At 50.1% G+C, this 22181-nt stretch overlaps 8 protein-coding genes across 8 annotated transcripts; 3 read left to right on the top strand and 5 right to left on the bottom strand.

Moving 5' to 3' along the window:
• Positions 1-349: 349 nt before the first annotated feature.
• On the bottom strand, positions 350-1322 carry AA0111_g2891 (hypothetical protein; the record flags this gene model as incomplete). Its single annotated transcript, XM_028648712.1, has 5 exons — positions 350-892; positions 950-983; positions 1032-1103; positions 1152-1239; positions 1298-1322. 5 exons carry the CDS (start codon positions 1320-1322, stop codon positions 350-352), a joined length of 762 nt encoding a protein of 253 aa, XP_028509745.1.
• A 530-nt stretch (positions 1323-1852) lies between these two features.
• AA0111_g2890 (Dimethylglycine oxidase) lies at positions 1853-4405 on the bottom strand (the record flags this gene model as incomplete). The annotated part of the gene is made up of 1 exon (XM_028648711.1): positions 1853-4405. One exon carries the CDS (start codon positions 4403-4405, stop codon positions 1853-1855), a length of 2553 nt encoding a protein of 850 aa, XP_028509746.1.
• A 2021-nt stretch (positions 4406-6426) lies between these two features.
• On the top strand, positions 6427-7686 carry AA0111_g2889 (hypothetical protein; the record flags this gene model as incomplete). Its single annotated transcript, XM_028648709.1, has 1 exon — positions 6427-7686. The coding sequence occupies one exon, from the start codon at positions 6427-6429 to the stop codon at positions 7684-7686; it is 1260 nt and encodes a 419-aa protein (XP_028509493.1).
• A 921-nt stretch (positions 7687-8607) lies between these two features.
• AA0111_g2888 (hypothetical protein) lies at positions 8608-9330 on the top strand (the record flags this gene model as incomplete). The annotated part of the gene is made up of 1 exon (XM_028648708.1): positions 8608-9330. The coding sequence occupies one exon, from the start codon at positions 8608-8610 to the stop codon at positions 9328-9330; it is 723 nt and encodes a 240-aa protein (XP_028509492.1).
• A 217-nt stretch (positions 9331-9547) lies between these two features.
• Positions 9548-10336, bottom strand: AA0111_g2887 (hypothetical protein; the record flags this gene model as incomplete). Its single annotated transcript, XM_028648707.1, has 1 exon — positions 9548-10336. One exon carries the CDS (start codon positions 10334-10336, stop codon positions 9548-9550), a length of 789 nt encoding a protein of 262 aa, XP_028509501.1.
• Positions 10337-12903: 2567 nt separating this feature from the next.
• Positions 12904-14932, bottom strand: AA0111_g2886 (Versicolorin B synthase; the record flags this gene model as incomplete). The annotated part of the gene is made up of 5 exons (XM_028648706.1): positions 12904-12960; positions 13010-13165; positions 13213-14446; positions 14499-14755; positions 14822-14932. 5 exons carry the CDS (start codon positions 14930-14932, stop codon positions 12904-12906), a joined length of 1815 nt encoding a protein of 604 aa, XP_028509500.1.
• Positions 14933-16026: 1094 nt separating this feature from the next.
• AA0111_g2885 (hypothetical protein) lies at positions 16027-17954 on the bottom strand (the record flags this gene model as incomplete). The annotated part of the gene is made up of 6 exons (XM_028648705.1): positions 16027-16220; positions 16278-16681; positions 16731-16864; positions 16914-17248; positions 17299-17490; positions 17546-17954. 6 exons carry the CDS (start codon positions 17952-17954, stop codon positions 16027-16029), a joined length of 1668 nt encoding a protein of 555 aa, XP_028509499.1.
• Positions 17955-20692: 2738 nt separating this feature from the next.
• On the top strand, positions 20693-22011 carry AA0111_g2884 (hypothetical protein; the record flags this gene model as incomplete). The annotated part of the gene is made up of 4 exons (XM_028648704.1): positions 20693-20842; positions 20899-21003; positions 21054-21320; positions 21376-22011. The coding sequence occupies 4 exons, from the start codon at positions 20693-20695 to the stop codon at positions 22009-22011; spliced, it is 1158 nt and encodes a 385-aa protein (XP_028509498.1).
• Positions 22012-22181: the final 170 nt, after the last annotated feature.

Here is a 22181-nt window from a genome sequence, read left to right as displayed (position 1 = left end):
TGCACAGTGGATCGTAAGAAAAAGATGCTTCCGAGTTGTGTTGAACTTTCAGATAAATATTGGAGTTCTTAAGTAAGGCGAACCTCAACTCCAGTCATCGCTTGTGAGTCAACCACTGCATCCTTCGTTAACATTTACGTTATAGGGTAGCACCGAACATGCAAGTGCATCCTTCTAATATGTCTCCCTGCAGTTAGGCCTCCTTGGCTTCACGTACTGTTAGCTTAATAACAAGAAAAAGCACCAATTAACTATGCAGGTCGTTCACCGAGGTATCCCGGGAATGTGCTCCTAACCAAGCACAACAACTTGATGCGCTAATTCTGTCATATTTTATAAACCTCCACTTCTACGAATTGTCTTTCATGGATCGCAATGCTCCCATGACATCGATAGGCTGGGTTTTGCCAGTAACCTTTTGAATCTCAGGGTCATCCACACGCATGAACACGTTGTGCTTCTTCTCGTCACCAATTGTGAACTTTCCTTGTGTCTCCTTGTTTTCTTGTGTGAACGTGTCAAGTTTCTTGATAGCGTCATTGTTCAGTACGCTCTTTGCAAACTTGACGTTGCCCTTTGTGTATTCGTGTCCAGGGTAGACCTTCGTATCGTCAGGAAGCGCCGCTAGAGTCTCGTTCAAAGCCTTGTGCATCTGCTCTGGAGTGCCTTCGAAGAATCGTCCGCAGCCACCGATGAATAGTGTATCTCCAGTGAAGACTGCGCGATCGTTTCCATCTTCGAAGTAGAAGCATATGCTGTCTTGGGTATGGCAGGGTGTGTGGAGGGCTTTGACATTGATAGACCCGATCTTGAAGGTGCTGCCATGGCTTGGTGTTTCGGACACTTTATCGCAGTCGCGACCACCGATTACAGGTAGGCCGAGCGCTTTGATCTGGCAGAGCCGTTAGCTAGTGGCACTCGAAGACTCATGTAGTGGCTCTTCACTTACGACATCTACATTACCTCCCGCATGATCACGGTGGCTATCAGGTGTGTTAGCAGAGTCGAGTCGTCAGGAGTAATCACCCTACTGATGTGTGTTAATGATCTTGGTTAGCTTGAGGCCGCCAGTGGTTGTTTGCTCTCGCAAAACAGGTAGAACCCTATAGCCCAGTCAGTTGTGTGCTTACTTCCTTGGCCTTCTAACATACTCCGGAGGATTGGCAGGGTCAATGATAACAGCTTCTTTAGTCTTGTCATCGGACACCAAGTAGGCATAGTTGTTGCCCGAACCCTCCCCTGACCAGTAGGTTAGATCGCATCCGATGTTCAAAATTCTCCATCAGGGTGCTCGTACACATGGGAATTGATTGGATATGCATGGCGCGTGCTGGTATGGACGATGGCTGCTTGGCGTTAATTGCTGTTTTCGATGACTCGATCAGAACTGTAGGCAATTACCTTGAAATCGGGTCGAGCAAGTGATACTAGTGGGTATCTTCTAATGGCTGCAGTGAATAGGCTCATAAGGAAGGTGCAGAACAGAAATTGGCGGAGGCTTGGGAATGCCATGAAGCTTCGAGATGACCGAGGTGATGACGTTACTGCTTGTTATCGATAAGGTATGCCACTAAACACGTGACCAGTGGCCCACTTCCGCAACGCGTCAAGCTGCATCTGTCAAACGCGTTCGCTTCAACTATGGAGTCCACTCAGAACACAACACACTCTAAACATTGGCGTATGCCCAGGATACAAGCACAGAAGCACGTGTCGAAGTGAGAACGGATCAAATTTAACATATAACACAAGACTACGGATACAGTCGACGAACGCCTAAAGGCTAACCCAGCCACGCCATTTCGATGCTCATATGCAATCATAAAAGTCGTCAAACATTACAGCAACCTCCCTACAACAACGACTTCAGTCTCTTCTGCAACCCCGGCTTTTCGGACGATCCTTCACCCCTCAGACGCTGTTCCTGAGGATCGTGCAATGGGTCTCGAGTTACTGTGGCCCTGATCTTCTTGCCAAAATACTCAATCTCCACAGACTTTCCTTCGCTTACATTGCTCGGAAGCCATGCATATGCGACAGGCTTGCGTACCGTGTAACCAAAAGCGGCGCTAGTAACATAACCAGCTCTTTCGCCTTCCACGAAGACTGGCTCTTTACCCAGAACCATGGATCGTCCGTCATCGACAGTCAAGCATCTAAGTCGCTTAGATGCTGCCTTTCTAGAAAGCTCCTCTAGTGCCGCTCTACCAACGTAATCCGCCTTCTTGTCCATCTGGATCGCGTACGTCACGCCAGCCTCCCATGGGTTGTGCTCAGAAGTCATGTCTGAACCTGAGGCTCGGATACCCTTCTCGATTCGTAGTCCATTGAAGGCGGCGCGACCTGCAGCAACTAGACCGTGGGGCTTGCCCGACTGGAACAATAAGTCCCAGAGGCGCAGGCCATATTCAGGTGTGGTTTGAACCTCCCAACCGAATTCGCCGACAAAGGACTTTCGGAACATCGTGACGGGAATTCCAGCTATGCTCGTCTTCTTAACACCCATATACGGCAAGCCTTTGTTGCTGTAATCATCCGAGCTGATTGTGCGGATAACGTCCCCAGCGCGAGGACCCCAAAGACCAAGACAGCATGTACTGCCAGTGACGTCTCGTACCTGAGCCCACTGACTAGGTGTGTGCTTTTGTTGACGACGTGCTTCGCGTGCGAGGTAGGCAAGATCGGTCGCAGTGTTGGCGCCTACTTGGAACAGGTCTTCCTCGATCCTGGACACAAAAATATCGCTTAGTACGCCGCCGTGGCCATTGACAAGGAGAGTATGGGTGATAGCGCCAGGCTGCTTGGAAACATCACTGGTCGTCAATCTCTGAAGCAGGTGGACAGCACCAGGACCGGAGACCTCGAATCGATGGAAAGTAGTCATATCGTACAATGCTACTGCGTTTCGTGTCTTCCAAGCCTCGGCCGCAGCGATTGGCGAGTAGAACTTGGATGACCAAGCATCGCGATCGACCGGCTTCCATTCATCCGGCAAGGTGCTGACCAGATCCGCATTCGCTTCATACCAGTGTGGACGCTCCCAGCCTCCTACTTCTAGGAAGAAAGCGCCTTGCTCCTGTTGACGAGTATAGAACGGGCTGACGCGAAGGTTTCGAGGGTTCTCTTTCGGTGCGAGGGGGTGGATGATGTCGTAGATCTCGACGAAGTTCTGTTGTGATGTCTCGCTGACGTATTCTGGGCTGAGCTGTACTTCCTCGAATCGTGTTAACTCGCACTCCGCAATGTCGACAGTCGAACGACCCTCCGTAAGGGTCTCTGCGACAGCTCGAGCTACACCGGCCGAATGTGTTACCCACACAGCTTCGGCGACCCAGAAGTTATCGAGGTTGGGTGCTTGTCCGACAACGGATCCACCATCTGGTGTGAAAGAGAAGATGCCGTTGAAGCCGTCAGCGATCTCAGTCTCGCGAAGAATGGGAAGCAGTTCTTTGGTAGCTTTCCAGGCAGGCTCAAAGTCTTCTGGTGTGAAATCTAGGCGAGAAGGCATATGCTTTTCATCAACGTGTTTCGGTGTTACACCCAGATCTGAGGCCTTGACAGGCATCGGCCGGTGACCATAGTAACCAATTCCATACTGCTCCCCATGCTCTCGGTAGTATAGATCTTGGTCTTGGTGTCGCAATATGGGCAACTCGGCGTTCATGGCGTTGATCTTCTTGTTGACTTCGCGGTTCTGGAGGCCTGGTACAGCCGTAGTCTTCGCATACTGGTGCCCTAGAGGAAGAAGAGGGACTTTGAGTCCAATCATGGCTCCTATCTCCACACCCCAGAAACCGGCACACGAAACAACTATATCCGCCGGTACAGAACCATTGTTCGTTGTCACACCGGTGACCTGACCGTTCGCTTGTTCGATTCCGGTAACGACGGTATGCTCGAGGTATTTGACACCCGCGTTGCGTGTGTTTTCGATAAGTAGCTGTGTCGCGCGAGCTGCTAGTGCCAAGCCATCGCTTGGAATGTGAAGACCACCTAGCACCATATCCTTGTTAAGGAGAGGGTACTTCTTGAGACATTCTTCGGGGCTGATCAAGTGCGCTTCGATGCCCCATGATTGTGCGTATCCGTGTTTGCGCTTGAGTTCCTCCAATCGTTCTGGGATTGTCGCGATCTCCAAGCCACCCAACTGGTTGAAACAGTTCTGTCCGTCTTTCTCGAGCGCTGAGAACTTCTCGACGGTGTATTTGGCGAGTAAAGTCATTGTTTTGGAAGGGTTCGTCTGGAATACCAGGCCAGGCGCATGTGACGTTGAACCACCAGGCATGCTCAATGGGCCCTGCTCAATCACCGTGATGTTGTTCCATCCTCGTGAGACCATCTCATCAGCGAGGTTAGTGCCGACGACACCGGCGCCAATAATCACAACACGCTGGGAGGTCGCCATTGCAAAAGAGTTGAAGAGTATAGGTTTGGATACTTGGTTCCCAAAGAATGTAGGAGGAACTCCTCTTAAGGCTGTTTGCGCTCGCGATAACGGACCATTTCACTGTGCTCTGCCATCATAGAAGCCGAAACTAAGCGCAGCGCAAACTTCAATTGGCAAAATAATTCCCATGGCGAATCCAACCGCAGAGTCATGCACGAAATCAGTCCACCGCCCCGCATGGGATACTTACGACATTGGTGGGGAAGATGCCAGTCGTGGATGTAGGGTCCTGATGTCCATTTTGGGGTTAGTAACGATCGAAGAGGCAAACCGTCTCGGGACTACATAGCCTGCCGCAACCCCGCCTCGCGTGTGCGCAACACCATCCCATCCTTCTCACGATAATTACACCTACGGGCATTCCATCATATTCGACATCAGATTCTGAGTCAGGTAAGTACGCGTAGCATGGAGAGCTTAGTATGCTTTTCCCGTCAGCTGGACTTCAATGGTTGTCCTGCCGCGAATACCATCATACCTCACCCGCTGCAATTTCATCATTATGACAAAGACGAGCACCTGCTTTGAAAGTGAGGGTGATTTACCGCCATCAGCCTTGCGACAGTCCATCGCTAGCCAAAAATCCGGTATGCGAAGTATCCCACCATTGCGACAAAAGCCATGCGCCAACAAATCTCCCGGATCCGGCCTCAATCCTACAGGGCTTTTCGAGAGCACCAAGCCCATGGATCAGCATTTGCACCGCACGATGTGCAAGACGACAGGGAAAAATGGATCATAACGCCAACCCATTGCTGTCGTCCCTATCGCCCACACCCAACTTCTAAGACAACCTCGGGACAGCTTTCGCAAAGGGCTTACCTGAAAGGCCTCTTTCTGAGCACGTTCTTCAGCATGTTGATGCTGCGAGACAAATGGCAGCTTATATCGTCATGTCGCCCTAACACCTCAAGCGCCAGAGCGAGCCCAACGTGACACTGCGCTGCGCTGCCATCACAATTCGGGAAAATTTACGACAGCCATTGCCGAAAGTATCCAAACCCTCCCGACCATCACTCGTATGGCTAGGAGGGGTAGAGACATGCGAAATGTTGTAGTAATCTCCCGCTTACGACGGCGCTGGCATCAAGACCAGTGACGCTTTCCTGCCGTACACGTTGCGCAGCTCGTGTCGCTTCACTTCGCACTCGTCGGCGCCGCGTCGATAGTACGTGGGCTCCGATATTCGCACGACAATCTTAGACAGAGTATCACGAGCTGCATTCCATCAGTCGCTATCAGCTGCGACACCGAGTCTAAGCCCGACAGCTCATCTAGATAACATCGCTATCTCGATGATAACAGCTGCGATCAACATCGTCAAGAAAATCTTCGATAAGAGCACGATAGCCTTTGGATAATACGACCGCAATAGTTCCGCAAGAACTTGCTGGTGGGAGTCTGAAGGCGCCTTGGGCTGGCGTCCCTTGTCCGTATTTGGACATCAGATCCATTCAAGTCCGTGCCAACAAGAGGGGCAACGACGAGAACGGTCTATACGTTCGGTCACCATTATCTTTGCCTGCAGTCAATGCACAGTCAATCAAACTACTCTGGGGTAATACGACGCCATCCACTTACATGACGCCGTTGAGCTCTAGCCCTGCTTTCTAGAATGTTGGTTTGATCACGATGGTAGCTCGTGCGTTAACGGAGGGACGTGAAAAATAGGTCAGAATATGTGGCGCCTGACGGTCACCTGCAGCCGAATTACGTTCCCACATCTCACTGGCTATCGCTCCCTGGGTGCGAATGGAAGCCATAACCCCATGGGGACTTAGTCGTTTGTGTTACTTGATAAGAGTGAGGAGGCAGAGTATTGGAAGACAGTATAATAATGCTTGCGACGTCCTCACACTGAACTCCATCTTCTCGAGTATACTTGCACAACACCCAAGTGACCATCTTCGACTACTCTTCGCACCTCACTACTTCACACAGAGTACAACTATACATTCTTCCAACACACATCTTTGACAATGGTCGGGTCATTCCTGAGTTATTTTGGGTTCGGCGGCTCAGCCGCCGCCCAGGCGCCACCAGAGAACCAAGCTGTACGGGCCTTGCCCGCCAACTGGTATACCTCTGAGGAGATGTACCAGCTTGAGCGACGCGCTATCTTCACCAGAAGATGGCTCATTCTTACGCACAAGTCAAGACTCGCAAACCCCGGCGACTTCCTCCGCTACAACGTCGCCAACTACGACATTGTTGTTTCCAAGGACCGATCTGGCGAGATTAACACATTCCACAACGTATGCAGACACCGCGCATACCCCGTCGTCGAGAAAGACGGTGGCAACGCAAAGATCTTCTCCTGCAAGTACCACGGCTGGTCGTACGGTTTGAACGGCAAGCTTGCGAAGGCACCAGGCTACCAGGAGCTTCAGAACTTCGAGAAGGCCAAGAACGGTCTTTTCCCTATCCACACCCGCATTGATCGCAATGGCTTCATCTGGATCAACATGGATGCGAAGAAGGAGCCTGAGGTGTCATGGGAGTCACAGTTCGACCACGTCGACGAACAGACACGATTCGACCAATTTGACTTCAACGACTACGAGTTCGACCACACATGGAACCTTGATGGTCCATTCAACTGGAAGATCCTCGCAGACAACTTCAACGAATGCTACCACTGCAAGAGCACACACCCCGATCTCACAACAGGTCTGATCGACCTCGAGAGCTACGATGTCTACTGCTCAGCCGACCACATCCAGCACGACCCCAAGACACCCCAAGACCGCAAGGATCTTGGCCAGGAGATCTGCTCCACATACTGCTTCCCCAACGCCTCCTTCACCGTCACAAAACACTTCCTCTTCATGCAGAAGTTCATGCCTAAGTCACCCACTGAGTCTGTTATGTACTACGAGGTCTGGAAGAACAAGCACTCCAGCCAGGAGGACTTCCTTCTCATCAGTGACACTTACAAGCGAGTTATGGGCGAGGACAAAGTCCTATGCGAGCGCGCCCAGAAGAACATCGAGGCAGGCATCTTCGTCAACGGCGAGCTTCACCCACACATGGAGAAGGGACCTCTCTTCTTCCAGAAGAGATGCCGCGAGATTGTCATGGAGCATGGTATGAAGGAGAAGAAGGCTGGTCAGAAGATCTGGCCTGCCAAGCAGCAACTCGAGCCTACAGGTACCTCGGCCATCAGCAAAGAGATGGAAGACTTTTGCGAGGGTCTTGCCTGTGGCAATGATAACGAGAAGAGCGATCTCGCTTGGTAGTCGGCAACGCGAAAATTACGACTGATGATGCATGGCTTTGGTGTTTGGAGCGTTATGGGTACTGGAGGCTTTGAACTCGTACTTTGGAATTTGTAGTTTGACAGCATTCTTTGTAATGACTCTTAGCGATGTTCGCGCGATAGCGCAGGTTTCATTCCTGATTCTCTAGATAGAATGTACTTTCTTGCCTTTACATGTCGTCCTTACTTGCTTCTGGTGACGCGCGATAGCGGGTATGGCTTTGACCCTGTCTCGTTCTTCTCTCCGCATGACGTATCATTATCTTCATCCTTCTACTTCCCCACATGAGCTCAACCACGCGTCGCAGTACCAGATCTGCATCGCCGTTAACGGACGGTTGATATCGCACGGTGTTTTGGCCCTAATCGGGAAAGAATGTGCATTGGCCAATCGGATGCAGTGGCTATCTGAGATAGCCGCTGGTCTTGAGAGCGATACGACAACAGTGATCATTCAGATACGAGCCGCTGATAGTGTGCGAGAAGGTCAAATATTGATACCGTAACGCTCTTTTGAATGCTAGATAAAAGTATCGAAATCTTGCTCTGAAAGCTGTATTCGAGTGTACATATAGGACCAACCTTGGGAATATTGAGCTGTCCACACTTATAGTTAAATCTTCCCAGCGCGGTGCACTTGGTTGTTATGAAACCTAACCCAAGACCGCAATTACATACATGGTAAAGTTGAAAATGCCATGTATGCAATACTGGGACGGACACATCGCAGATGGGATTCATAAGTCACGTGTTCCATGACGTCAGCTGAGCACCATGTACGCCCCGTTGACGCGCAGGGCGTGTTTGAGCTGTTTTACATAAAAGCAGCTTGGCGCAACGTAGATCAAACTAGGGAGTAAAGGCTTGACGTCGAAATTTCGCATCATAGACGTTGCACACCATGTCACAAACGAAGCACATCGTCTTCGATATAGTCGGCACGCTTGTGTCGCACGAGCACTTCTACACCGTCATCGACCAACGCCTTGGGTCCAAACTCCAGCCCCACAATATCTCCGCACGTCTCCTTGGTTACGCATGGCTTGAAACGGCAGAGCGTGAATATACATACCTCTCGCTTTCGGGCTCTTACGTCCCATTTGCCAAAGTTTTCGAATCCATCTTTTTCCGCGTCTTGCATTTCGCCGGAGTAGCAGAACCGCGTAGTGTGGCGAGCGAAGAAGATGTGACGTACTTTATGCAAGAGTACAAGAAATGTGAAGTTCGGCCTGGTGCAAAGGAGTGTGTGGACAGAATAAAGGAGGCTGGTTGGACGGTCTGGGCATTCACTAGCGGCGATCGCGAAAGAGTGCTGGGATACTTCGAGAAAGGCAACATCAACATCGACGGTGATCATGTTGTTACATGTGACGAGATTGGTGTAGGGAAGCCAGAAGTCCAGGCATACGAAAAGCTAAGAGGAAAGATTCGTGTTGAGAATACAGCTGGGGAGCTTTGGTTTGCCGCTGCACATGGCTGGGACGTCAGCGCAGCGGGAAGGGCTGGATTCAAGACGGCATATTGCCTGGTGTTGGAAAAGGAGGCATTAGAAGATGTCTTCGGCAAGATGGACATCGTTGCTGACACATTGCCTGCACTTGCAGAAAAGGTGACATTACAGTAAGAAGCAGAAGCAAGGACGTGGAATGTCGCAACCAGTACCGGCTTTGTTCGCATTGTCATCCATGTTCATTATTGATTGCATGAAAGAATACTGAACTAAATTATTCGTGTTCTATCTAGTCTTACATTGGAGAAGAGTATATAGAATGGAAAGAAGTCACGACTCCGCTTGGGAGTGAGTTTACCGAGATAGTTACTGTGAATGCATGCCTTCATTACTAGGGTATCAACCGAGCTTGTAATTCCCGCATATCATTCCTCCAGAAGACACTGAGCGCAAGCACCGTGAAGACCACAATAACGACCGCGTATAAGAACATACTAACGACCAAAAAGTAGAATGATCCTCTCCCAATTCTTGTCAATGTCATTTCGCCGCGCCAACGGTTCTCGCGATTCGGTACTGAGGTGTAAACGCCAGCTGCGAGCGCCAGGAAGGTTTGGCTGAAAGCAAGTTCCATAGGGTCCAAGACCGTTGAATTGGTAAGCAATATAGACATTGCGGCTCTCTCGAACAGTTCATAGCTACCAAAGCCGGCCTGTGACGGTGCTTTTATGATGGCTGCGGTACTGGGGGTAGCTAACGTCGTATGAAATGCGTAAATATTACCGTTTACTAGCGAGTACGTAACGTCGTAAACTGTAGAAGTGCACGAAATTGCGAAAGCCACACGACCGTTGCCAATTCCAACGACAGTACCCTGATGTACCTGTGAATCATGAGCGCGGGCAATACCATCAAGGTTAATACTGTCCACCACGGCTGTAACATTGTAGCTGGACGGGTTTAGCTGAGATGCGACCGAGATCCCCCGTGGAGATCCGTTGTCAAGATCGAAGAATTTTGTGTTCCAGCCTTTGAGCCGCTCTAAGCTGTTGCTTGGTATCCCGTTTAGGTCGCCATTGAAGAGTTCGGAGCAATGATATGGTATTGAAGCATTATCGTCTGTCGCGTTGTGCAATCCACAGTCCGCCGTGATAGGATTGCACTGGGTCACAATCGACATTGTGTCCGCGATTTAGTCGAACCCGGATCTTTCGATGTTCTCGTTGTTCAGAGCCCACTTATTGAGTCTTTGGGCTTCGTCATCTTCTTGTGCCCACCATGGATTGAAGAGAAGTATGTGCTGATCATCGGCGATGCGGTCAACATGGGTGACAAGTTGAATAGAGTCGAACGCCCCTGAACTGCTAGCATTCGCCAGATTGTTGAAGTCCTCTTCGTTGTAGTTGCCCGTTTAGTTCAGCAAGCCAGTCGCGAGCACTCGGTATGCCGCATCAGATCCGGTAAGTGTCCAGGGATCGGTTGTGTTATCGATCGAGCAAGGAGGTGGGTCATAGTCATCGTACGTATTGGGGACTGTCTTATTGGAAACACATCGCGGATTAATCGCGAAGGCGCCTGTGAAGTCAGGATCCACAAAGCTATCGCCATAAGATATTTGTACAGTTGTGTCAAGAGTCCCTGACAAGACCTTATCTGATAATGTCAGTTTCAATCAAACTTTGGATAGGCATATCTACCTCCAACCAGTAAAGATATGCTAACGTGATGATTAGAATTATGAAGCTTGACTAGCCTGAGCGCATACGTACGTGAGGGCAAGGGCTACGAATACCCCAACGCCAGCGATCCGTGTTCCACTCACGGTCTTTACGTCCCGAGCACGCCAGAAGCGAAGTAAAGTCCAGTTAAACAAGAACTTCGGTCCTCCTTGTAGAAGCTTCACAACACCTTGATCCACATCTTCGTGTCGGTTCGCCAGCTCAAGCGCCACAAGAAATAATAAAAAAGCAGGAGAAAGGGGGAAGCGGCGAGTTGAGCAGCGTTCGAAGCAAAGCTAGTAAGCGCGACACTATTCAACGATACCTTTGTCATAAAGAAGGATTCGTCAAGGGGCTTGACAGGAAGGTCGACGTTCTCTTGAGGTGGATTTTGTATCGTCAAGATGGTGACGAATAGACATAGCAGCGTTGCTACGAACACGAGAGGAAAGAACACGATTGCGAAGGCGAAAGTGATCTGTAAAAGTCTCGAAACGGAGTGCGTTCCAGTTATTCTCTTCTCAGACTCATCGTCACTGCAAGCCATGCTGTTTGAGGTCGCTATTGCTTTCATTTTGACGAGAAATATCTATATTGGTATCGCAGCAGATTAATAGATGGACAAGAGTACGATGCAAGGTGAAGTTACCTCATGTAGTGACTTATCGTTCAGTAATTCATTTCTAGATGAGAAGCTTAGGAATATTAGCACTCTCAAAGTGTTTATACAAATTAAGACTTGCGGTTTGCATGAGCCCCTGAGCGTTGAGGCTGAGAATCGCGGATATTATACATCGCGCATGTGCAAAGTGGCGGGCAGTCGAGACGCGACCAAACAAGGCAACTGTTCAGAACACTGCGTGCATGAGCTGAAGGCTATCTCCGAACCTCCCACAGCTTGTAGTTGTTGGCTTGGAGGGTCTGCACATCGGAAATGAACTATTCGACTGCACCGATGACACCTCAAATGCAGCCTGTGGCGACAATTTCATATGTAGGCGGACCTTTCTTGTGCATACTGCCTTGAACGTAGCTACTACCCCCTCAATGCGATCATTGGACACACGCTTTGACCAAGCAGGGGGGTTCATAGCGGTTGAGCGGGAGAGGAGAAGGTGGCGGCGAGGATCAGGGTAGCTTTGGCACGAGACGTGGTGAGTTGAAATCCTCTTTACTGTCTTGACCTCTGTGGTTGGTCAACTGCTGAAGGCGCACAGCTGTTGATAGGGTGTCAAACATTAATGTGGTTGCCGAAAAATAACAGCGGTCATCTGGCAGTGTCACATTCGCGGACTTCCAGTGGCAACCTCACACCAAAGTGAAGATGATGATAAGAACTGGTGGTTTAATTGCAAGCTACATTTGCTCGACTCAGCTGGAGTCGTCTTCGAATGTGCCACATTGGTTGATTTCTGTTTCCCATTGCCGTCCTGTTGTGCTCAGGAGCTCGTTCCTGACGATAGTGTTCCACATAGTGGCTCTTTTGGCGAATAGGTAGACAATTGTTAGATGGAATGCTACTGTGCAGTTCACGCTCGATGTGGAGGAATCGGTGGCTTTGGAAGCGCTTGACGCGTAATCTAGATGGAGATAGACGAAATCCTTTGCTTCGACATAAATCGGAGGGAAGGACGGTTTCTGCAATCTGCGCGTGACGTATGTCTTTAAATAAAAAAAAAAACTCTGACGACACTACGATCCAAGCACAGCTCGAATTCGACCTATGTTGGTAGAATTGCGAGGTGTTGAATTCAGGGTGCTATTGGTTCGGCCACGCGTTTCGGCAGGATGGTGGGGCTGGGCGGACGCTGCCGCCAGGAACGCCCGTAGCCCGCCATATCAGCGAGTTCTATTGTCAACACAATCACAAGACAGACATCTTCGCGGAGCAAAGAACCAGACGTCGCATGTCGCATCGGACACTGATTTAAATTCCGGGTGTCCCCTAGGCAGGAAGATCCTCTACTCTGGCGCTGAAACCGTACTACGCAATGCTGCGTGCGTGCTTATCCAACAGACCCTGAGGTCTCTACCGGCTGCGTTTGATGTCATCCGCAATCTTCTCAGCCAACGCATATACCGTGCTCTGATTGGAGGTTAGTGTGGCACTGACGAAGCGATAGGAGATGGCATACCTGGGGATGTCCAGGAGGTAGTAGGGCGAACGAGCTCGCATCTACAACCCTTAACCCTGTCACGCCAATAACCCTCGCCTTGCTATCCACAACTGCATCAGGGTCATCAGCCTTTCCCATCTTGCATGTGCAAGACGCATGCCACACAGTCATTAACTGCTCTTGTCAGTATATGCGGTGAAACGAATACAAAGTAGACCTACTGTATCACGGATGGTATTGAGGATCTGTTCGTCAGTCTGTACGTTAGGACCAGGGAAATACTCCTTCGTATCTGCAAGTCCGCGCTTCATGGCATCCGTAGCAAAAGCTTGGCGTGTGCGCTTGTAGATGGCGATGGCGACGGATTGATCGGTAGGATCGGTCAACCAGCCAGGGTCGATCGAAGGGAGCTGGGCTGTGCTGGAGCTCGTGATGGTAACTGAACCACGAGAGAGGGGGGCCACAATAGCGCCAAGGATGGATGCGTATTGGTAACCATCCTTTGGCTGCGTCGCGAAGAGATTGGAGAAATCTCCGATATAACCAGGCGCAGAAAGGTATTCGATATCAGGCCAAGAAGCAGGGTATTGATCTAGTACCGCGGCAGCTTCTGAAGAGATGAGGTTTCGAGGAGCCTTTTCCCAGCCTAGGAAGTCACAGACAGGGTTGGTAAGTGGACCTTTCTTGAGTAGGCCGTAGTCGAATGCGAATTGGGCGCCGACGTAAAGAAGGTCGTTGGCTAGTTTGGTCAACGTCTGGACCTTGTAGCGGTAGGTGGGGCCGAAGAAGATGTGGTCTTGCATGTTTTGACCAACACCACGACGGTCGGCAATGACGGGAATGTTAAACTTCTTCAGCTGTGCAGCAGGACCAACACCAGAGACCATGAGCAGTTGGGGAGATTGGAAAGCACCAGCGGAGAGAATAACTTCTCGCTTCGCGGTAAGGATGGAGCCAAAGGGTAGCTGAACACCCGTGGCACGCTTCTCACTATCGAAGATAATCTTCTCAGCTCGTGTCAAAGAGTACACTTTGAGATTAGGACGGTTCTTAGCAGCCTCAAGGAACGCTGTTTGACTCGAAGCTCGCTTCTGGTTACCAGGCGTGATCGTGGAGCTGCAGTACTGCGCTCCCATGAGTTCTCCGGAGTTGAAGTCGGGTCTGGTTGGGATGCCGATGCCATTCAGGCCACCCTCCATGTAGCTTGAGAAAGGGCCCGCATAATTCGTATAGGACACATCGAGCGGTCCGCCGCTGGCATCGAAAGCACTTGCGACATATTCGGCCGACCCATTACTTGCACGAAGCCGGGTATTGGGTGGCGTGAACTTGACCGACTTCTTGAAATAAGGCATGAGGTTGTCGAAAGTGTACGAGTCGTCGCCGACTTGATCTGCCCAACGCTGGTAGGAGCCACGGTCGCCCCGCTGATAGATCATGAAATTTCGCGCCGAGCTTCACACATTAGTGGCTATGTCTTTGTCCAAACCCGAGTCTTGTAGCTTACCTTCCACCCAGACATTTTCCGCGGGCATACTTGATCTTCCTACCATTCGCACCTGCTTGAGGGGCTGTGATGAAATTCCAGTCCACAAGAAGGTTCTGATCTAAAGGGCTAGAGCCTGCCCACAAAACATCTCCAGCTGGAGTCGACGACAAAAGTGGATTCGTGACCTGATAGAGACCACCAGCCTCGATCACAGCGACTTTCATGGTGCTATCTTCGGACAAACGATTCGCAAGTGTAAGACCTGCGGTGCCACCCTGTATTGCGCGTTAGCGCAACTACTTCTTCGCAAAGTAGCGCAATATATGGTGGAAACAACGTACGCCAACGATGACATAGTCGAACTCTGCGCTCTGTCTCTTCTCATGTTCCGCGACTGGTACAGCAGAGACTATAGCAACGGCCAAATAAACGAGTGACAATGAGCTACGCATGATGGGCAGCGCTGGAAGACCAAGGTAAGGAGAGATCCTGGTGGTACTCTACCAAACTCGGGTCATCATGGTTACCTATATACATGCTTCTTTTGTCCCAAGGCCTGGGCATTCCTAGTGGTATTCCCACTGACGGATTCACCCATAGGTTTTGATTTGTTCGGAATCCTGGGCAAAAGGTTCGCATCGAGAGTTTGGGAACTGTGATACCCCGAACCCGGTCTGTGGGCAGGGAGTTAAACGCGGACGGACTCAATTAGGCCTAGCCATGGATAGCTAGCCATCTCGAAGGAGACTCGCCAGAAAAGGTTCTACTATCGGAGTGAACCGAGGAATTCCAGCTACATATGAAACATTAGCTTCTTGGTAGCAATCGTACAGCCCATAGTCAGTCGCTTAGAAAGTGCATTATTGTCCTGAGCCGAAAATTATAGTTTATTTGGAGGCTTCAGGCATAAGGGGTGATTCCTGATCGGGAAGTTTCCGCATGATGACTTAGCCACAAGTCCGAGCGCAGACCAGACAAACACCTGAGGTATCTGCTTTGTTCTGAACGTCGCGCTGAAGTCTCAACGGAGGAGATTCTCGCTAGGATATGATGGTTTTCGTCTTGCAGAGAGGGTTTCAATGACGTCATTGGCATTCGCACGTTAGCTATCTGGGCCAAATCCAACGGGCATAGCTGTACAATAGCTTCTAAAGAACGTTTGGCACTACCGGTAACACAAGTTCCAACGTGCTTGCGTTGCCTTACCATGTCGTTGTTGGAATCTAGACAACACCCAGCCAAGCCGCTTGCGCAGGAGATCCATTAGTGTCTGCCCGTGCATACGGGAGACCCGGAATATCATTGCTAGCGATTTGAAAACCAGGTTGTAGAGGGGTTTGTAATGGCTATCGGTTTAACGACCCTCTCTTCGACCTCGGTCCTATTTGGCAATCTCGTCTCTTCACTCACAAGTCTACCCAATCTTGGAAATCCTGCGTCGCTGCACGCGATCGATCATTTGCCGTCAGCACACAGTCTTGTACTTCTCAAGCTCCTACATCAAGCATACCATGACGCATGGCTCACGACGTTCATCGCGTAATCCTCAAGCACTTGTCCGCGGCGTGAACCGTAGCTGAAGAGACGGAAGCGTCACGGTGAACGTGTCCAGTATCTCTTTCTCGAACTCCTCTCCAGTTTCTCCAGATGCGAAACTCACGTCGAAATTCTGCGCAATCATCGAAAGAGAGATGCGCAAGCTCATCTGGGCTAGATTCTTGCCTGGGCAGCTGTACGCGCCTATAAAAGTGTCAGCTGATTACGACATGCGAACAGTAGCCGGATCGAAGTACCTACCTAGAGAAAATGGCAAGTACGGAGCCTTGTCCGTCTCCATCTGTATCTTCCTTTCGCCGAATCGCTCCGGAACGAAATCCTCAGCCTCTTGCCACCATCGCGGGTCTCTTTGAATGAGCGACACTGGTACTACCACGTTCGTATTACCAGGAATGTATGTCTCGTCCACCTGGATACCCTTCGCTGGTGTTTCTCGCGCTCCACCAGTCAACAACGCGGGACGAAGTCGCAGCGTTTCGCTGAGAAAATCATCCAGGTAAGAGACTGATTTGACCTTCTCGTATGACCATTGGCTGTATCCCCCCGGCATCGCTTGATCCAGGAACTGTTGGAGTCGCTTCTGCTTAGTGGGACATTTGGCGAGGTAGAAGAGAGCTCCGGCGAGGGTAGTGGCTGTTGTCTCGCTACATCGTATTAGCTGTGTTGCTCGATCATTTTTCTCGGATTGCCCACCTTCCAGCAATGATCATCACCCTCGAATCATCCTCGAGAGCTGCCGCACTTGGCGAAGCTGAAGCATCCTTCTCTTTTACAGCTTTGAGTAGCCATGATACAACATCCTGCGGATACTTCTCGCTGTTCCATGTCTAGGCTACGTCAACCCGTTGTTACTCAGGAAACCACCATGAAACATACCTTGTGTTTCTCCCTGATCTGATCTGCGCAGAAAGAGAAGAAGTCTGAATAACCCGCTGCCGCCCCAGGAATGGAACTCAAGACGTTGAGCAACCACGGAACTGTGCTCATGATCCCCAACATCGTCATGTGAGCATGTACTCCTTTAATGGCAACGTGTTCTACACCACTCTTGAGATTGTTGAAGTCTTTGCCGAAACCGACCTCGCCCATGACGTCGAAGCTAAAGAACATTGACCAGGCGGACACATCCATCGAGCTTCCTCCTTTTTCTGTCAATTGACTCTTAAACAAGTCTGCCTTTGCTTTGATACGTGGCTCGTATGTACTGAGCGCTGCTAAGAGTCAGAATAATCTCTAATATACCTTGCGAATTCATGCATACCTTTGATGGAGAAGCCACGGTCCCAGGCACGGCGGCGAAGGCGATGATCGTTGAAATCACGCGTCATGTGTATCGAACACTTCTTCGGGTCGTTGCCGGTCTGGCCATACCATGTTGATTTCGAACATTCCGAATTGGGACCATAGAGAATTGGAACAGCCGACTTGCGTAGAACACTGATCTCTCGTGGACCTTTGTTGCTGATCAGAATCCACGCGTATGGAGTCCTGGGTATTTAGTCGCTCACCTGTGCGCACAAAGTCACCGTACTGCTCGTGCATCTTCTCCAGCTCCTTGTAGTATTGTACATTCTTCGCCGAAAGTCTCGCTGCGTAGAATTTTGAGATTTTAGCAGCGGTCGGCCCTGGGAAGTTTCGACATCGGTGAAAAGCCAATCGGTACAAGGCAATGCTACCAAGCAATCCGATGCTGAAACTGCTTGCAAAGGCCAGGGCTTTCACGAAGCCAAACGTGTAAAACATCCCGAAGAAGGTCAGAGTAGAAGCCGCCATGAAATGGAACATGATCAGCTCAAATTCGAATGGCCGAATCAACAGATGGAAGACAATGCCGAACAGGGTTGCTGCAATGGCGCCTTGTGATACACTACGCTGCGCAGCATTGTGTACAGCATCTCGAATGACGTCCATGGTCATTGCGAAAGCTCTGAGGCTCAACACAAAGCTCCCTGATTGGATTCGCGAAGTAAGAAAAACGAAGGAGGCTTTGGATGACGACTTGAGACCCTGTCTCAGAGGGTGCAGTGCGTTGCAATATAGCTATCCGTAGCAATACGCTACTTGGCCACTTGCTCGTTTCCAGCACACCTCCGTATGTACGAAAAGCTAGCATCATGCTCCGCGGTTCGAGTGCCCCCACGATCAGGGTACAGCAGCAATGCGCATCCTTCTTGGAGGCCGTACGTTTTACCTAAATTCCTTGCAGTTCCCCGCCGTTAAGCGGCTACTGGATTGCTCTTGATAGGCGAGTGGGCACGTTAGCTGCATATAGCCCTGCAGCACCCATGCCTCGCCTCGCCTCTCATTACTGCATTTGCAGCGCGGAGAGGCTAGACTTAACTTGTACGAAAGCAGTTCTAACGAAGGCTGTGAGCCATTACATGATCCACGCAAAGATTCGCAAAAGATGACTACCAATGTGGGTAAGGTCATATATATCTATGGCACAATATGGGCGAGGTCTGGTCTGGCAGACCCCAACTTATCGCTCTCCTACGCGATATCAGCAGAGAAGGTTTGTGTCCTATGAGGCTGTTCGCCGGTATCGAGTTTAATTGAATTCGTCTCTATCCTGTTAACATTGTGGCTGTAATGTTACACAGTCCGGCCCAACAGTTGGACCTCAGAGCCTCAGATTTGGCTATGAAGGTGATCTCTCGAAGCAGAGGAGACATCTCCGTTGTCACTTTTGTTCAAGTAATCTTCATATTTTATCGCGAGCTTTGCAATACGCTGTCGCATCCATATTCTGGTCTGGAGGTCGCTCCCAGCACTGGAATAGAAGTCGCTCCTATTCGCGATCACGGCACTTTCAAAATCCCTACAAACTATGAGGTCACACCTACGTGCAGTCTGCGCAAGAGAAACTTTGAGATCATGACAATTGCCGCTATCGCAGTTGTCGCCAGCGCTATGATGGTGGAGTAGGCGGCACGCTCGCAAAACGCAAGTCCAACGAGCCCAGCGCCAACACTAGCAGCAGCAGTTCAAGAGTGCTTGCATCCAGCATTCAGTTCTGATCTGTAATACCATGATCCATGTTGTCGACGCAAGAGATTAGCACGAGCGCCATCGTTAGCCTCATCAACAGCTCTGAGTCCACGCTATCTCGCGACTGTCCTTTGCGTAACAACACTGTCTACCCTCACTACGACAACAGCAGGGCCTACTTGTTTCGCAAACTCTACAATGATGCCTACAACAACTCTAACGGCCGGTCAAGTCATGTTAAAGGCCAGGTGAATGGTCTCATTGGTTGCGTCCATATGGGTGCGAAGTATAACCACAACAACCACACAGAAGTAGAGTCAAATAGTAACAAAAGAAAATGCACCTCAGTGTGCTGGCGGAACACCTTTGGCCCTGAAAATGATTTTCCTCGGGAACTTCGTTTCGGGTGCACAACGATCGACATAATGGCGAATGGGCAGACGGCGTTCGATCTTGTAGAAGATAGGAGGAATATATGTGACAGTGCTGTTTGGGTCAACACTGACTTCTAATGACGCATGTTATGCTGAAGGGAAGAAACAGCGAATGCCTTGCATAAGCTAAGCCTGACGAGATATTGCTATACTCTGAAAGATGGAATTACACAGAGCGTTAGTGCTACCCTATTCTACTACCTTGTTCTCCGCTACTGCATTCTCGACCTGAAGAAGCTGAACCCAGGGTCAACCGTGTGCGGGCGCAAGCGGCCATGACACCCGCCCACCTATCACAATGCTCTTATGAAAAGGAACTGTCCCGAAGCGTTGGAATTTGCTAGTGAAGAAGGAGATTGCAAGTCAAGCTACTAGGGTTCTGGTGAACGTGCTGAGTGGCGAGATGGCCCTGGGTGTGGGGCGGGGAATCGGCTGGCAACCACGCGTCCCGGCCCTTGTCGACACGCACATGCGCCTCCACCACCAACAGGAAGTCACATCTTCTTCATGCACGCGAGCGATATGAGAGAATCCTTCGCTTCTCGCGGCCCATTCTAGGCCTCCCATCTCCGTACATCGTATTCGAAATCCTTCCCAGTACCCAAGTACGATTTTCGGGAGGACAGATCTGCCTAACGCCTGACTGTTGGTGCGTTATACAGTCGTATGTGCTAGAGGCTGCAGACACATGGTGAACACAACGCTTGAGTAGCAGTTTGAGTGTACTTATTCTAGACCAAACCAGTTCCTCGGCTTCAGCTTGATGGCTCGGGGAAGCGCGTGCGCCAGGTTAGTACATGGGTCGAGCCGTAGCCCACAAGGGAAGCCTCCCGCACCGCAGAACCGTCTCAACGGAGTAAAGCAAAAACCTAATCATGCGCGGCGGTTAGGCAGGCACCACTTATCCTGGGCGATGTGGAATATCTTGTCTTTGATACGTTACAACAAAGCTCAGATACGCACATCTTTCACCGATCTTAGCAACACATGCTCGCATGCGGCCTCATACACGGTGGCATTTTTCCTGCGTTCTATTTTGTGAGCCCGTGGGGGTGGTAGGAAAAAAAGCATGGGGTCGGTTAGGAAATGTTGAAACTGTTCCTCGACTGGCCATGACGAACGTGCCTGTTTGCAGTTTACTATGCGACTCCTGTCGAGTACTTCTTTTGAGACAGCGAGCATCCGCTCAAATCCGATGTTAATTCACTCGGAAGAAACGCTTTCGTTACTATGGGATTGACAACTCTACAGCCTTTGGCCTATGCTGTAGCGTATGTTACCTTCTTTCTTGGTACTACATCTGTATTCCTACGCTTCTACTCTCGGCATTTTGTCCTACGGACTCGTGGGTGGGATGACAATTTTGCCATTTTAATCCTGGTATGTGCCTAGGCCCTAGAGTATATCTATGTTATCAGTATTGACTGGAAGTGCAGTTGTTTAGCATTGGACAACAAGTTGTCCTGCACATGTTCGTGTATTGGGGATGTGGACTACACATGGAAACGTTGAGCGGTGTCCAACAGCTCGAAATTGTCAAGGTACGGTCTAATACGAGATTTTCATCTTGACTGAGCTGAACAGACAACAGTGGCTGTTCATAGAAGAAGTGGTTTACTACTCAGTTCACTGGGTAATCAAATCGGCTTTCCTTCTCTTTTACCTGCGCCTCTCCCCAAGCAAAACCTTTCGGATAGCCGTATACATTGGCGGAGTCCTGAACCTTGCAATCTTGATTATCAATATCATGCTCGCATGTTTCCAATGTATCCCATTCGATGAGATTCTTCATCCAGGTACGCATCCCGATGCTATCTGTATCAGCAAACTCGTCCTTCTCATAGGGCCATCTGTCCTCGTAAGTCTCGAATACACCTACATCACTATCTGGAAAAGCACTAACAGCTAGATAGAACATCCTGGAAGACTTCTACATCCTCATCCTACCCATACATACAGTCTTGAAACTCCAAATGTCAGTTCGGCGCAAAGCAGCAGTGCTGGGAGTCATGGCCTTTGGCAGCAGTTCCGTCATTATTGCGTGTTTCCGACTCATACCTCTCATGGAGCTAAACAACTCGCCGGATACGTCATGGGTGCTTGGAAAGATGGTAATTGTGGCTGCGCTCGAGATACAATTTGCTATCATTGCTGTCAACTTGCCAAGTCTCAAAGCACTTTGGACGCGAGTAGCGGGCGGACCTTCATACGGATCAGGAGGAGGAGAGCGAGGTAGTTCGAAGCAGAAGGGGTACAAACTATCTTCACTTGGCCAGATCATAACGATTGGTTCGGAAGGGAAGGGCCCGGGCGGATCGAAGTGGGGAAAGAGGGTCCATAGAGGAAGTATCACACGGTTGGAACAAGGGGTTACTGCGACAGAGTCAGAAGAGGAGTTGTGCCGACAAGGTAACATACCATTACGGACGCTGAACTCAGCTCAGGAGGGTGAACTTGGTACGATCAAGGTTACAAAAGACTACGATGTGAAGAGTACACGAATAGGTGGAGACGACAATAACTCGGGTTATCTCTTGAAAGGGGTATAAGTATAATATAGTTGCCAATGCTCATCTGAGACGGCTTTTGTTTTGCCGTGGCGTGGTTTGAGACTCGTAAGCGGCTTCGCTGCTCGATACTAAATTGCAGCTCTGTCCAGTATGCAAACCTTCTTGTGCGACGACTCCATAGCTGCTATATCTCTTTCGTAAATAAATCG

This window comes from Alternaria arborescens (genome assembly GCF_004154835.1).
Source record: "Alternaria arborescens strain FERA 675 chromosome Unknown contig_5, whole genome shotgun sequence".
NCBI lineage: Eukaryota > Fungi > Ascomycota > Dothideomycetes > Pleosporales > Pleosporaceae > Alternaria > Alternaria arborescens.
The sequence above is the reverse complement of the archived record's forward strand: the minus strand, read 5'-3'. Positions and strand labels throughout refer to the sequence as shown.